Genomic DNA, 16,491 nt, shown 5'->3' on the forward strand with positions numbered 1-16,491 from the left:
AATGCTGAAACAGAAAGAAAAAAGCTGGATTTCAAAGAGTTGAACACAGCTCCATTCATTTTCAATGAGAAAAAAATGGCTGAAAAAGCTAAATATCTGAAACAGCCGAAATTGCACCATTACCAAAAGTCATAGCCCACATGGCACGAATGAGCTGAACGTTTTGATATATGAACGGTTGAAGTAGCTGAAAAATTGCGGAAGGAGATAGGTGCCAAAAAACGTACGGAATAGGGAAAGAATAATAATAGATAAGAAAGAGAAACAGGAAAACAATGGTGTGAATGCTTAAAAGCATTCACACAATTAAAAAAAACAATAGAAAAGGTGCAGTGCTCCAAACTGAAGTGGGGCGAAACAAAAATTGTGAAAATTTATTTAAAATACGCTAAAATTTGCTTTATTTCTCATAAGGTTTTTTTTGTATTTAATTAATTTTTTCCCCCTTGCTAAAAGCATCTAAACACCACAAAACTCCCAACTGCTCCAAAGACTGAATCTTTCCGTGAAAACCATCAGCTCCTCTGTCATAAAGTTGCTCGTTTAATGAAGACCACCGGGGTGTGTTAAAAAGCTGCAGCATCCATCACCAACCTGTTTCATAAGGAGTTACAGGCAGTTTCAGCATCGCTCTGTCACTTTTACACAAGCTGCCGTCTGCTTCAGTCTAATATCCACAGACACTAAACATACTTCAAGTTCAACATAAAAATAACCCAACATGTTAGGTTTTATAGAAATGACATCCACATCATGTTGAATTATGAAAGTAGAAGCACTCAGAGAGAGCAAACCTTCATCAAGGCCATAAGGTCATTAAAAAATTGTTTTAAAGAGTGTAGGATCTGGATCACCACCCTTGTTTCATCCCTTGTTTTTTGTGAGATTTCCTGAAAATTTCATCTTAACCTGTTTGTTAGTCTTTAAGTATTCTTGCTAACAGACAGACAGACCAACCAACACTACCGAAAACATAACCTCCTGGGTGGAGGCAATTAAAAGAACTATCTTATCTTTACTGCTGACACTTAATTAGGTACACTTGCTCAAATGCTTGTTAAAACAAACAGCTCATCAGCCAATCACATGGCTTTGGTGTAATTAATGTCTTTAGGCATGTAGATGGGGTGAAGACATGCTGCTGAAGTTCCAGCCGGACATGAGAACGGGGAAGAAAGGGGATTTATAGGACTTGTTGGTGCCAGACAGGCTGGTCTGAGTATTTCAGATTTCTACACACAATCATCTCTCTTATTCATTTCCACTTTCTTCAAAGCTCCAGAGAGCCGCTGCAGAGGGACCAAAAGGCTACATGGAGCTCCACGCCCTCAGGTTGCAGACTTTTGGACAAGTTAAACTCTGACTTTTGCAATAGCACGCCTCAAAGTGTGTACATTAGTACAAAAAGATCCGCGCAGACGCTGAGGATGAGTCACGGGCTCGTGCTTCATCCAAAAAAAAGAACCGAATCAGCTAGCTTTATCTCCAAGGCACTGTGACTTCGTAAGATTTATTGTACTCACAGAGCATTATCAAATTTCCCAGAGCTATACTGGTGGACGTATGAGGAGTACGCCAAGTCTTCATGAGCTGTGGCAACGTGGATGTTCTTCCCTCCAAACACAGACTGTCGGATGTCCAGGGCCGTCTACGTTGTGCACAAAAAGAAGATTCAATCAGATGACAGGAAAGAATAAACACTATTCTCTGATCAAACATTAGGCTTACCTGGTAAATAGCAACTGATTGGCATATATTGTCTACATTTAATAAGTAAAAGCCATAATCTAGCAGCGTGTCGGAGTACTTAGGATGTTTGTGTCCAAAATGTTCTCTGTAAGGAACAAAACACAGTCATAATGCACGATAACTACAAGAATACTGTTTTAGTTAGCTGTAGTTGCTTTATTCGACTCAGCAGGTTACCTTGCTAGAAACACAGCATGTTTGATCAGCTGCTCTGCTTTTCTGAACTCTCTTTTCACCACGCAAGCCTGCAGTGAGGAGACAAACATTCGAGTTACATCAGAAAGCATCTCAAAGTCTCTAAAGCTGAAATAATTCCCCAACTTGACACCCATCTGTAGCAGCGTGGACTTCCAGTCATGGGAAAAACAAAGTGTTTCATTTCTAGGGTTTATCAAGACATCAAAAATGATCTGGTCTTTTCTAGGTTCTAAAATAAACAAGGCCGTCTGATTTTTATAACCTCATCATACAACATAATTTGATACCATTAGATAGATCTTTAAAGACAAACCCAACACAATTTGAATTTATAAAATCAGTCTACTGGTTACCAATTTACCAATTAGTTCAGTTCTTAAACAGCAGTAGAAAGTCCCGTGTTTAACTTCCTGGAACTGAAGCTGAGGAATCGCTCTGATTGGCTGGAAATGTTCAGATTATTCCTTCGCTGATAACACGTGAGCAAAGCAGTGGAAAGTGCCAGCTCCCGCTCGGCTCTTTGTCGACGTCCATCAAATCCTCGCAACGCCGCCATCCGTCAGAAGATCGGCGATCTTTTTGGATTTAATCATTCTTAATTTTTACACATGGATAACAATTTTGGTATCAAAACGGAGCTTATTCCACACAGATTTTTTTTAAATATAGGTTATAAAATGTTTTATTTCATCTGAGTTGAGAAACGAATAAATGAATTAGCTTGATCATTGCTTGACTCAGTTAGCTGTAGTGCTGCCGTGCGTCGTTTATTTAACGGATTAAGAACATGTAGAGGAGGAAACTGGTTGGGAGTGGACAGGTAGCCTCGCTATTAAAATGATTTAAATCTAACCTCAAGTGTACAAAAAGTACACAACAGATTATCTGTTTGGGGTCTATTTTTTTGATGCCTCGCAATGTTGACATTAAGGACTCCAAATCGATTTTAAAATGTCAAAAATCCATTGTTATTTAATGTTTATATTGTCATGTTGAGGACCACAAAAAGGGGCGAGTCCAGTGTGTGTAGCTGCAGTGCCCAGACCGTTTATAGAGTGCACACAACAGAGGGAGAACGATGTGACCGAGACATACAAACACCTTCTGCAGTTAAAAACCAGTGTTTGGAAGAACGTCGGCTTCTATGAATTTAAAAGGAAAATTACATTGATAAAAGCCAAAGTATATGCAAGTTTTTCACTTGTAGGAGGAAGAAGACTAAAAACACCCAGTGGTAACAATTAGCTGCAGCTGCTTACAGAGGAGCACGGAGCGAGCGACATCAAAGTTCCCACCTCACTCAGAATCACAAAATCTGCTGCAACTTTTATCGCCATGGACTTCAGTCCGCGTTCAGCGGTTAAAAAGCAGGGCTTGTGCGCTACGCTTTGAGCTTTGGAAGCACAACGGAACATGGCCATCCTACATCGAAGATACAAACACAGCCCAGTAAGATAGCTCTAACTTATGATGCATGGACATCCATTGCCACAGAATCTTACGTCACTTTACTCAGCATTTTGGCTCCTTTTGTGTTCACTTTCTTCCCAAAATCTTCTTTGAATGAGAACTGTTTTATACAAGCAGTGTAGAGAAAAAATGCTTTGGTTTTATTAGGTTTCACTGATTCTATGCTGAAGATTTTGTTTGAAGATGCATCATAATCATTTCATAATCGACCCACAGCTCTCCGAATCAGAACTAAATAATTTACCACAAGTGCAGACTATGAAATCACATAAAACCCCGGAGCTCCATTTCAGACACTGCAGGCCTCAGTAAACAGGTTAACAGTCATGACAGGACAATAAGAAAAAGACTAAACAAGAACGGCTTTTTTGGAAGGGTTGCAGGAGAAAACCTCTTCTTTTTATAAACAACATGGCAGCATGACTTAAGTTTGGAAAGTCTCATCTGAATGAACCACGAGACTACTGGAACAATGAGACAATGTGTACCCATAATGCACAGCACCTGGTGAGGGGAAAACTAAATCCAGCATAACAAACACCTCACACCACTCGTCACCACGGTGGGGAAGGTGTGGAGAGTTGGGCTTGTTTTGCAGCCAGAGGACCTGGACACCTCGCGGTCGCTTAGTCGACCATGACCTCCTCTGTAGGATTTTACAGTCAAATGTGAGGCCTGTCGGACGCAACAGGACAATGATCCCAAACACAGCAGCTAATCTATAACAGAGCGGCTGCAAAACAAAAGAATCGAGGTGCTGCAACGTTCCAGTCAAAGTCCAGAACCTCAACCTGATTCAAATGCTGTGGTGGGACCTCCAGAGAGCTGAGCAGAGACCAATGTTTCCACCCTTAATGAACTAAAGTTCGAAAGAAGAGTGGGCCAAAATTCAATCCCTCCAGGATTTCGCGGGCATTTCTTGTGATTGTTGCGGGCTAAAATGCATGATTTCGCGGGGCATTTTCCTGAAAGTTTTGATGAAAAGTTGCAATTTTTTTTTTTCATAAAATCAATAAACAACCATTAATTTTAATATATAAACCAAAAATACTGACTAGTTTTGTAAGATAATTACCAACAAACATTGACATTCTCAAAAGGTGCTTTATTTGAGAACTTTGATAGCTTATAAACTGACATTCATGACCATTTTGGGATTGTCCCTCGTCTGCAGCTTTCCTCACATGTTTTGCAGACACAAAGTGTTTGTCGATGCGTTTATGTTCAATGATTACACTGCAGGATGTGCAAAACAACTTCCCCCCACTCTCGTGCAGCTGGGGAGGAAACTGTTTTGCGCGGTCCTTTGCTGAAATCTTTGTGGGCAAATGTGAAGCATTAGCGCACATTTTGGCTTCGGTCGCTGCTCCTGCACGCTCCCGGCATTCTGATGTTAACAGGATGTGACGTCATGTGTCTTCTTCATGAGTTATTTGGGGTTTTTTTATATTCCACACTACACAAACCCACAAAGAAGAGACTAGACCGCAGAAACGGTGGTGAATCTCTTTAGAAACAATAAATATTGGGTTAAAGTTGCGGTGTTTTGGGCAAAGTTGCGAAAAGTGATTTTGCGGGGTTTGCTTGATTTTGCATTAATAGTTGCGATCGCAACATCGCGAAATCCTGGAGGGTCTGAAAATTGCTCCACAACCATATAAGAGATTGATGAAGTCCTACAGACAACCACTACTGAGAGTTATTGCTCAAGGAGGTTCTACAAGCTGCTGGAATCAGAGGCTGGAACCAGTTTTTCCATTTTTTTTTTAATCTGTTGGGTGTTTTTCTTCACTTTAGGTTAGCTATGATTAATAATAAAAAAAAAGGTTAAAAACGAAACCAACTGGACTATTCTGTAGCTGAAGAAGTTTTCTCAGTTCAAAAGGCAGAGAGTGTGGAGTTCCAGCTTTTAAAGCAGAGATATTCCGCTCGCTGGATTCACATGGACTTCATCAAGCTCTCATATGGTTGTGGAGGAATTCTGGCCCACTCTTCTTTTGAAGAGTTCATTAAGGGTGGCAGACATTGATTTCTGCTCAGCTCTCTGAAGATCCCACAGCTTTTCAATCAAGTCAGATCTGTATAATTGTATTAGATCCTGTTTATTATGTCCTAATGCAGAAAGAGGGTGGACCTTCTTTCCCCCATGACTGGGAGTCCAACACTATGATTGTATTCTGTGACATTTTAGGAAGTAGCCCATCTGAATTTTACCTTGGAGGCTTGTCGGAGAACATCCACAACTACTTTGACAGGCAATCCTGGAGTAATTTCTTTCATAGCCTCTATACACCACCTGTATGCCTAGAAGACAAACACAATCCAGGAAAACAAGTCACACACACGTCTCAGTCCTACCACAGAAACCACAGGTGGTGGGTAATCATTCCTACCTCGTCGTAGTGGCTTTTGGCAAAGAGCAAGGCACAAAGCTCGCCGTAGAGCGCCGCCTTGTTGGCCTGATGGCCGTGTTTGGCTAGTTTGTCCATGTAAGACTGAGCAAGCTTGAAGGTTTCCTCCCCCAGGTGGTACTTACAGTTACCGTTACGGACATGGAGCAGCCTGAGATGACAAGAGAGAATTCAGCTCGTCAACTTTGCTCTAAAGTTTCTACTTCAACATCTGTTCTGAGACGTTGCAGGGCTTCTGTTTTACTGAATGATTCATTCAGTAAAAAAAATGGAAAAAATATTACAACAAACAAAGGGTATAAAATTAGTGATTTTGAAAACTAAATCCCACTGAGTTGTTTACATCTTAATGCATAAACACGACTAAATGACTGTTATAATGAAGCACAATTCTGTGTATGGGTCATAAACAAAAGTCAGAGACAGTCGAACAGCTTATAATTACACAACTTCTAAACACAGCATCTTCTTGGTAAATGAAGCCCAAAGATTGTTTGGAAACTGACCTGACGCAGCATTCCACAGCTCGGTAACAGTGTAGGAGCTCGCTGTGAAGTGTGCACAGCTGCAGGCACGACAGAAACACTTTTTCTGCGTCTCCGTACCAGCCGGCGTCAGACAAGAAGCCGCCTGCAATCAGAAAGAAAAGACGTCTCCTTATAAACCCGTTCAGGTCTTTTCTGACAACATGTGAGGGCAGCCTTGGAGCGACTTGCTGAGTCTGTCGACCCCTGACCTGATCGTTAGCAGCACGGGACGCGTCAGCTGCACACACCATTAAATGTAGCACGTAAGGAGAACTATCCAACCAATCTCTATTTACCCAGCACGAAGCCGAACTGGATGGCCTTCTCTTTGACGTGGGCGTCGGACTCTGCGATGTAGGAGCAGCGACGGCTAAAGGAGTTTGCTAGGACTGACGCCACCTTCACACCGTGGTCCATTAGGGCCTGGAAACAGTGGTGCAGGAGATGTCTGCAGCAGGGAGGACAAGGAGAGCAAACACACCATCTCCATTAAGTGAGGAAACTGCAGACAAATAAATCCAACACCAAACTTCAATTTAGAACGTCTAATGTTTTATTTTATGGCCTGTGATGTTAAGATGGAATTGCAGCAGACAATACTGCAAATATGGAGGTTGTAAAAAGGCTTTAAAAACTCAGCAATTTGATTACTTTAGTTTATTTAACGAGTTTGACGGATTTCTTTAATGACATGTTTTTACTGGATCTTCTGAATCCCTTTTTGGGATCAACAAAAGTATCTACCTTTCTATCTCTCCGAGTTGCAGCAACGCCACTTCAGCAAAATCAGTGACAGGACACGAATGACGCCCGCCATCTTTGAATATCAAATCTGGTGCGTTTAACAGCTGCAAAATGAGCCGAACTATAAAGTTAATGACAAAGCGGCTTGCTGCGTTTCTGTAGGGCGTTCCAATTATTTCACTGGTTTTAAAAGGCTCCCGTCAAAGTTTCTTTAGTTAACTATGAAGCAGGTATTCCCGCTGCGACTTTTGTATTTGAGCTGACACCTCTGGGCCACCGTAATAAAAGACTCAAAGATTACTGCAGAATATGCAGTCAACATTTCATGTCAGATAAATAAGGCCCAAAGTTTAATACATCACCTTTATCTATGTAACTTTCGTTTTTTTAACAACGGTCAGATTAACAGCTAACTAGTAACTGGTAACATTAGTACTTACATCATAATACCAGGAGTAATGCATGTATTGTGACAGTGATGGTCTCTGTATCTGGACCTGTTTACACAACGCTGTTTTGAAGTGAAACAGGAACATTTCTGCCGTTTTTCCACGCTTGTGCCGCTCACTCTTTTCAATCAATTAGAGCTTCTGAATCAGAACATATATGTGCTACACCATCTCCTGGGTCAGCAGAGACACATTTCTCATATTCTATAAATACTGTCGGCCCAAACAAACGTATTTGCACTCGTCATTTTGGATGCAGCCGTTCTCATGCTTGAGACTGAAGTGTCTGCTCCCATGTGCATATCTTTGGAATACTAAAATCACAGCAGCATTTAGAGACCTGGCATGGAAACGACAGCGGGTTCAATGCTTTTGAGGACTTGTCTAAACAGCGATTACGGCCACAGCATTGCCATATGCATGTTTAACGTCTTCATAGTTAACTTTGGAAAATTTGTAACGTTTCCAGGAGATTGTTCTTGTGTAAACAGGGTTTCAGTATCTTTATTTCTCCTGTCCTTTTTAGTATTACCGTATTTTCTGGACTATAAGATGCACTTAAAAGCCTTCAATTCTCTCAAAAAATGACAGTGCGCCTTATAATCCAGAGCGCCTTATATATGTAAGAAGTTGTAATGTTTTAGTACGACTCTGGTAAACTACAAAGCCGCACCGAAAATGGACCATTCTTTCATTAACAGTGCGTCTTATAATCCAGGGCGCCCTATAGTGAGGAAAATACGGTAATTTTATGTGTTTGAGCATGTGTGAAATGTCTAGGGGAAACTGAATGTGGGTCCTGATTCACAACTAAAATTTTGGATTCATAGAAACACGTGGCGTCACCATCTAGTTCTTGGTAACAATCTGATTTCATCAGATTACACTTAGAAACATTCTTCACACAATGTGGCAAGAACATTTTAAAAAAGGACAAAAAACAAAAAAGTGTACAAAACACTGCTGCCACAGAGAAGGTAGCCAACAGAGCTCTGCAAGTCATGGCATTAATAATAAAATCTGGAATAAGATTAAATAATACCCCCACCCCCAAAAAAACTTTTATTTAAGGTTAAGAAATACTGAACTATATTCTAATCAGTTCTTTTTTTAAGTGTCCAGATGACTGTAAGTAAGATTTGGAGAAATTCTCTGAGTGTTAAAAAAAGAATAGGGCTGATCAGAGACATTTATGACCGATTCAGAAACATGATGTTTACTGATGCTGCTTCCTCTGAAACAGCCACAGCAGAGTCACAGCTGTGTAAAACCACTGACCACTCGATGAGTGATACATATCCAGTAAAGCTGTGCCGTGTCAAGAGTGTGGAGACCGCAGCTTTACACAATGAATGCTGAATTATTACCCTGAGGGGGGTGTTTTTAGAACAGATCCATCAATCCTACACTGTATACAGAGCTTTGCATTTGTTTACTACCACATAATGAAATGAATGAAATTCACATTTTAACAACTCCAATAAAGAGCAGAAGCCATTTGTTGAAATGGTGTGTGTGCGTGTGTGTGCTGATTCAATCTGCCATCATTTACTCTTCACAATATTTACTTTACTTTTTAATTAATTACAGGACTCCATCAACAGTGGTTTTGGTCTGCCACCCCTGATAGGTTTTACTGTGGTCCCTAATTTAATCTCTTGCAGTCTAAAACCTACGTCTCTTTGCCTTGCGCTCTCTTCTGCGACTAATTAGATTTAATAAACACTAGGGTGAACCTGAGGAACAAAGTCAACAAACGTTAATGTGTAAATGCTGAGTCAGCGTATTGTTTTCTTGTCTTCTGCACACTTTGTGCTTTTTTAACCATTCATAAATCAAACTGTTCAGGTCATGAAAACATTAAGATACTTGAAAATCATTGTCCTCTTAAAACCTAATTCAGCATACTTGGTTTATTTGTGTCTTTTTATGCTCCTTTTACCTTTCAGCTACACTTTAGCTAATTTTAGCTTTCGGCTACACTTTTGCCTACTTTAGCTTTTAACGACACTTTTGCTAATTTCAACTTTTATTTACAGTTTTGCTCATTTAGCCTCAAGATATGGATTTGCTTACTTTAACCTTTAGCTACTTTTTAAAATTTATTTTAGGTTTTGGATATCGTTGTGCTAGTTTTAGATTTATTTTACTAATTTTAGCTTTTAGCAACTGCTTTACAAATTTTTGTTGCTTACTTGTTTTGATTTTAACAATTCACTCTCAGCTTCTTCTTTTTTACAGAAAAAGCTATTTTCTCTATTTTTTTCCCACCATCCATTTTTGGATTTTGATTATTGTATACATTTTTTTTTTTTGACATTGACTTCCACCTGGTTAATATCTCACAGGAAGGTTTTCATGATCTGTTGGGTACACCTCACTGAGAGGTCAAACCAATAAAGATCTAGCCTTATTTTATTGTTTATTCAATGTTCGCTGTCTTATTTATTTTTCCCTTCATCAAAGGTCATTCAATGTGATCTTTCAGACTTGTTACTGAAATGAGAATGTCTACATAGGTGTTCAGGACATGTTTTCCCCCTAATTTTAACATTCTGCTCTAAACAGCAAACAGTCTATCAGAAATACACTGAACTGACAACAAAATGTAAACATTATTCGCTTCATTGATCTAATGTATGAAAACAGAGGCATTCTGTTACTGACGGTGTTCCTCCCAGCTTCATCGGGGCCCTTATGATACAACTTAAAATACCCAAACTATTAGTCAAGGAGCCAACATTTCCAGCTTTTTCCACACAAGCACAAGGTCTGGGTAGGTAAAGCAAATTAAGTTCGCTTAAGTGTGAAATTGTACTTTTCTCTTGAGCATCAAGTTTACTGTTGTGGTTCCACAGCAGTAAACAAGCTGTCTATCAAGGAAGTGCCAGAAATATGATCAATCATTTTACTAATCTAACTGGATATATTTAACCCCTTTAAGAATGTTAAGCACTATTTGAGTCGTATGAAACACGTTAGTAAACTGAAACTTTTAAATATAAAAGGGTACACTTGAAATTCAAAAATGTCTGTAATGACTATGAACACAAGAGCTTGTTAATAATAATTATTAATCTTAAAAGGAGGAACTGCAGATTTAAAGTTTCTTTTTTAATCTGATCACATTAAAAACTGTTTCTGAATCATGAATTTGCAATGTACCCATCTGTTATACAAAACTTATGACTAATGAGATCCGTTTAATACTATGACTGCTCTGACAAACGTGATTAAAAAAAAAGGGACCATTTCAAAGAACTGACGGGGTAATGTGAGGGCTTACAGGCAAACAAATTATGTTCTTACCTTTTGTCTGAGGCTCGCAGCACTTTAGCAAACACCTCCAGCTCACAAAACTCCCCTCCCAGCTGGCAGAGCCGGCCCTGTTGGTAAAGCTGAAACACACAGAGCGCAGAGAAACAGGGTGGGAAACGGTGAGCATGTAACAACCACAGACAGAAAAGATCCCATGTATCCCATGACCATCACAGAGTCAATGTAGATGGACCTACAGTAGTTGATAAAGCAGACTTATGGGGAGAAAACACCAGGCTCCATTCGGTCTGACCTACAGCTAATGAGTGAACTTTTGGGAACATTTTAAATGATGCTTTGGACAATAATGTCTGCTGTTCATGAGCTCAAACAACAACAACAACAACAAAAAAAAAAAACTGCTGATGTCTGGCCTGTCATCAAAACGCACTGAGCTGGAATTTGTTATACGCTCCATGGTAGGGATTCAGATCAGTCAAGGTCGTTTCTTCTGTGGAAATCACTGGGTGCAGTCTTAACATTAGAGAAAAGTTACCGTATTTTCCAGACTATAAGGCACACTTAAAAGCCTTCAATTTTCTCAAAGAAATGTCAGTGAGCCTTATAATCCGGAGTGCCTTATATATGTAAGAAGTCGGGATGTTTTAGTTGGACTTTGGGAAACTACAAAGCTGCACTGCTTCCAGCATTAAGGCTCAGTTAGTCACGCTTTGTAAGGTCGCGCAGGACTCTGTGCACGGCGTATTGTAAGTGAGTGTATTGTGTTGTATTTTACGTGTTATAACTGAACAATTTTGAGAGTTACTGTGAATACGCTAACGTTTGATTTGCCGGTATCAGACTGTTTTTTTTTTTTAGGTGTTACAACTGAACAAGGTTGGGAGTTGTAAATACGCTCATTAAAGTTTAAACAATGTTAGTTTGACTGACTTCTCTGACCGTTTTGCTTCGCTTAATGCGCCTTATAGTTCGGTGCGCTTTATAAATGACAAAAGTTTGAAATTGGACCATTCATTGACGGCGCATCTTATAATCCAGTGCGCCCAATAGTGCGGATTATGCTAACTTTGCTAATTATGGTAGATTATGTGCAAATCTGATAAACAGTGACACAGTTTTATTTAGACTGTGCTTTAGAATGTAAAATTTGAGCACCTGCAGCCATATGTTTTGGACACTCAGGTGAAGAGAGCAGCATAGCTGTTAACTGATCACTACCTGGTGGTGAGTTGGATCAGATGGCAGGGGGAAGATGTCAGACAGACCCAGTGGACCCAAACATGTAGTGAGGGTTTGCTGGGAAGAACCTGTCAGAAAGATCAACTCACACATAACTGCATCCCAGCTGAAGTGAGGGACATTGAGTCCGAGTGGCGCTACTGTCGAGGTAGCTGCCCTGAGCTACGTCTGCAAGGTTGTTGGTGCCTCCTATGGCGGCCATCCTCGAACCTGGTGGTGGACACCCCAGGCAAGGGAGGCTGTCATCAGGCATTGCCTATCAGGACTTATTAGCTAGTAGGACTCCAGCTAACACACCCAAGGCCTTGCTGAGGCAAAGGCTCGGGTGTGGGAGGTGTTTCGTGAGGCGTCAGCCTCCACATTAAGGTCTATTCAAGGGTGCTGGAGAAGAGAGTCCGGCCAATGGTCCAACCTCAGATTCAGGAGGAACAATACAGGTACAGTCCTGGCCATGGAGCACTGGACCATATCTTTAACTATGCTAAGGTCCTTGACAGGGCATGGGAGTTTGCCCAACCGGTCTACATTATTTGTGGACTTGGAGAAAGGCATTCGACCCTGTTCTTTGGGGTACTCTTTGGGGGTGCTCCATTAGTATGGGATTGGAGGTCCGTTGCAATAGGCCATTCGGCCCCTATACAAACGGTGTGAGAGTCTGGTATGGATTGTCAGCAGTAAGTCGGACCTCTTCAGGGTGGGAATTGAACTTCGCTAAGGCTGTCTATTATCACCAATTCTGTTCATAACTTTTATGGACAGAATTTCTCAGTGCAGCCAGGCGGTGGAATGGGTCCGGTTCGGTGGCCTCAGGATTGCGTCTGTGCTATTTGCAGATGATGTGGTCCTGCTGGCGTCATTGTGCCGTGATCTCCAGCTCTCACTGGAGCGGTTCACAGGAGAGCGTGAAGAAACAAATTCATAACAACAAATCTGAACAGCATGACACTGACACCCCATATCCCTCAGGTAACATAATGCAACTCAACTCCAAAAACTAGAGTCAGCTTATTTTATTTATTTATTTGACAGATTGGCTGGAACTACACTCCAGCTGTTAAGAGATTGTTCAAGTCATCCCCCACCTGCTGTCTGTGGATATCAGATCATTTTCTGGAGTTAACAAGTATTGTTTCAGTTTTTCAGTATCCTCATATTACAGGTATCAATGTTAAACATGTTTCCAACTTATTGTTATGAATCATCTTGTATTTTGTCTGCTTGCTTGATTGTGGCTTTTCTTTTGTTTTCTTCCGTTTTAATCTGGTGTAAAGCACTTCGTGTTACACTCTGTTGTACAAAATGTGCTTCATGAATAAAGTTTGGTTGATGATCTCTACAACAAGCATATACAAATACCATACACAAAACACATAAAATAATTATTCAACACCACTGTTCCACAGATAGTACGGACATCCTGACAGGAGTCATCTATGTGAAAGTGCCTGACCCAACAAGTTCCGCGGACCTCTTTAAGAGAGAGAGAGAAAGACACTTCTTTTTTCACCAGACAGCAGCATAGCTGTAACACGGTCCAATGTAACTGTCTCTAATGGATTTAATAATCTAATAATCACAGAAAAAGCCTGGGCACAATTAAAACTGGGCTTTTTATTATCGACTGCCGCTAAAGGCAAGAGTGGAGCAACAACATTTATGCTTGTGTGAGTATCATTTGGCTGTACTGTTAGTAAAATATGTCATGAACCACTGGATGTACTACAATGAAAGTCTCAGTAAGTAATTCTTGGCTGTATCCACAACTGATAAAGCTTAGGAGTCAACCTTATTAGAGATGGCCACCAGAGCCAATCAAACTTGGCCTACACAAAAATGGCTGGAGTTCATTAAATTTTACAATTACTGGTGTGGTAGTAGCTGATAGTCGTTCACAAACATACTCCAAGTGTTAACAGATAATTTGAGCATGAGCGTAAATCCCAGGGGGGTCGGGGGGTCCGGACCACCCCAATTTTGGAAAAACAATGATTGTCCCTACCAATAAATCATTTGAAGAAACTATACTTTTAAACAATATAACAAACAGAAAGCAAATCCACTATTTATTTAGGCAAAACATGCCTTGTGCCTTTTAAAGGTTATGCTTAAATGATTTGCTTCCAGTGAGTAGCTGTTATGCAAAAGTTCACATCAGCAAATGACATCATACGTTTTATACATTTCCACTTCTAAATAAGATTAAACATTTAGAACAAGACTGGATTTTCACCACCTCACAATTGAATCTTGTGTGTGAACGCCCAGCCTTGCTGCTTAAACAGTAGCTAACCGCACAAACTGCGTTACATTTTCTGTGACAAAAAGGACGCATTTCTTCTGTGACTCATAAGAAATTGGAAGTCTGCAAGAGGACTGACGTGTTAAAAGGGCCCACACTTTCTGAGTACCCCCTAGGTTTTACCAGTTCAGTCTGATTTTAATAAAACATTGAAGAAACTAACCCAAGAAAACAACACCCCATGGCTCGGAAACAGTCTAATTTTATTCAAACTGAGACTTGATGAGTCTTTCACAGGTTAAAACAAAGACTGTGTGTGTTTTTTGACAGGTTTAAACTGACACTTGGTGTGTTTTTACAGGTTCAAACTGACACTGTGTGTGTTTTTACAGGTTCAAACTGACACTTGGTGTGTTTTTACAGGTTCAAACTGAGACTTGGTGTGTTTTTACAGGTTCAAACTGAGACTTGGTGTGTTTTTACAGGTTCAAACTGAGACTTGGTGTATTTTTACAGGTTCAAACTGAGACTTGGTGTATTTTTACAGGTTCAAACTGAGACTTGGTGTATTTTTACAGGTTCAAACTGAGACTTGGTGTATTTTTACAGGTTCAAACTGAGACTTGGTGTATTTTTACAGGTTCAAACTGAGACTTGGTGTATTTTTACAGGTTCAAACTGAGACTTGGTGTATTTTTACAGGTTCAAACTGAGACTTGGTGTATTTTTACAGGTTCAAACTGAGACTTGGTGTATTTTTACAGGTTCAAACTGAAACTTGGTGGGTTTTTATTACAGGTTCCAACTGACACTTGGTGTGTTTTTACAGGTTCAAACTGAGACTTGGTGTGTGTTTTTTACAGGTTCAAACTGAGACCTGGTGTGTGTTTTTTACAGGTTCAAACTGAGCCTTGATCTATTTAGCAGCTAATGTTAGCAACGTTAACCAGATGGTGGCTGTGAGACGCAGCTGAGCGTCCTGGCTGTAAAACCTTACCTTATAGTAGACATCAAACTGTATATTTTCTGGGAGAGAGCGTATGTCTCTTCTCGCTCGGCTGTAGTTGTCGACCACAGCTGAGATAGCTGTGTTATACAGCGTTTCTGGGATCCATTCGAGCTCCACCGCAGCCATGTTGTTTCTCCGATAGAAGCCTAGCAGCAGCAGCTACAGCCCTCCCCACTGCTCCCTACATTCAGCGCGGATAAAGTCTTTCCTCCGGGAGTCCTCCTGCAACATCCGCCCTGCTGTCAGCCGACGACCAGTCCAAGTGTCGACAACTCAGCACCGCCGCTCTAAAGTCGCCGAACAATTTCCATAATTCCCCTTCGTCTCAGATGTTTATTCTATTACCCTACAACAGTTCCGTGCCACCTCCGTCCTGACGTACGCGTTCACAGGCGTTGACGGGATGACGTCATTGCGCAGTCGACGAAAACAGCCGTCGATACTAGAATAAAAACTGAAACAGCGTTTCCATCCATCCATTTTCTTTGCTTGCTTTTCCTCTCCAGAGGAGGAGCTGGTGTCTGTCTCCAGCAGACACCATGTGAGAGGTGAAGAGACACCCTGGACAGGTCTCCAAATTGAATATCTGTGTTTTCTTTAAAACCAACCCCCAAACCTGATCTGAAATGAATAGGTCTCCCATACAGTCTTTAACACAGTGGAAGGTTAAAAATATTTAATATAAAGAGGAAATGGCCCCTCTCATTGAGGGGAGAGACTGCAGAAAAACTTCAGTGCCAGGAATTATGGGGATGAGTTACGGACATAATGTTGAGCTTAAAGATATCTGGAAAAAATGTTCTTTAGAGAGAGAGAAAAAAAATTCTACTACCAATAGGTAGTAAAAAATTTGGTAGCTTGATGCAGAACCTCAACCATCCTACCTCCCAAGGCTCTTTGTGTTTTACTGATTCTTCTTTAAAACAGGCAAAGAGAAAATGTTATACTGCATTTTAATAATTTATTGCTGCTTGCAGTGCTTAAATTGGTGCATGAATGATGTCAAACACAAACTCATAGGTCTGTAAACAACATTTTGTGAATTTGTTTTAAATTCTCTTATTTTATATCTGTGATATTTATTTTACCATTTGCTTTGTCATAGGGTCTCATTTGTCTCATTTAACATCCCAGCACAGCGACTAGGGCAAAATCACAAACACAACTTTCATTAAAA

General features: G+C 40.5%; 1 protein-coding gene across 2 annotated transcripts in view; it reads right to left on the reverse strand.

Annotated features, from left to right (window-relative positions):
* The window catches only part of appbp2 (amyloid beta precursor protein (cytoplasmic tail) binding protein 2), a 26,407-nt gene extending 10,695 nt beyond the window's left edge, over positions 1 to 15,712 (reverse strand). For both annotated transcript variants that reach the window (XR_001808715.3, XM_017422041.3), the window contains exons 1-9: positions 15,303 to 15,712; positions 10,858 to 10,946; positions 6,652 to 6,803; positions 6,335 to 6,458; positions 5,811 to 5,979; positions 5,632 to 5,721; positions 1,927 to 1,994; positions 1,729 to 1,834; positions 1,524 to 1,648 (exon numbers count right to left, since the gene is read on the reverse strand). Coding sequence is in view for 1 of the 2 variants with exons in the window: in XM_017422041.3 (XP_017277530.1) it covers positions 1,524 to 1,648; positions 1,729 to 1,834; positions 1,927 to 1,994; positions 5,632 to 5,721; positions 5,811 to 5,979; positions 6,335 to 6,458; positions 6,652 to 6,803; positions 10,858 to 10,946; positions 15,303 to 15,440 (1,061 nt within the window). In the remaining variant the exon portion in view is untranslated. The remainder of the gene's footprint in view (positions 1 to 1,523; positions 1,649 to 1,728; positions 1,835 to 1,926; positions 1,995 to 5,631; positions 5,722 to 5,810; positions 5,980 to 6,334; positions 6,459 to 6,651; positions 6,804 to 10,857; positions 10,947 to 15,302) is intronic.
* Between the last annotated feature and the right edge of the window lie 779 nt (positions 15,713 to 16,491).

Source organism: Kryptolebias marmoratus, linkage group LG2 (genome assembly GCF_001649575.2).
Source record: "Kryptolebias marmoratus isolate JLee-2015 linkage group LG2, ASM164957v2, whole genome shotgun sequence".
In the NCBI taxonomy this organism is placed as follows: domain Eukaryota; kingdom Metazoa; phylum Chordata; class Actinopteri; order Cyprinodontiformes; family Rivulidae; genus Kryptolebias; species Kryptolebias marmoratus.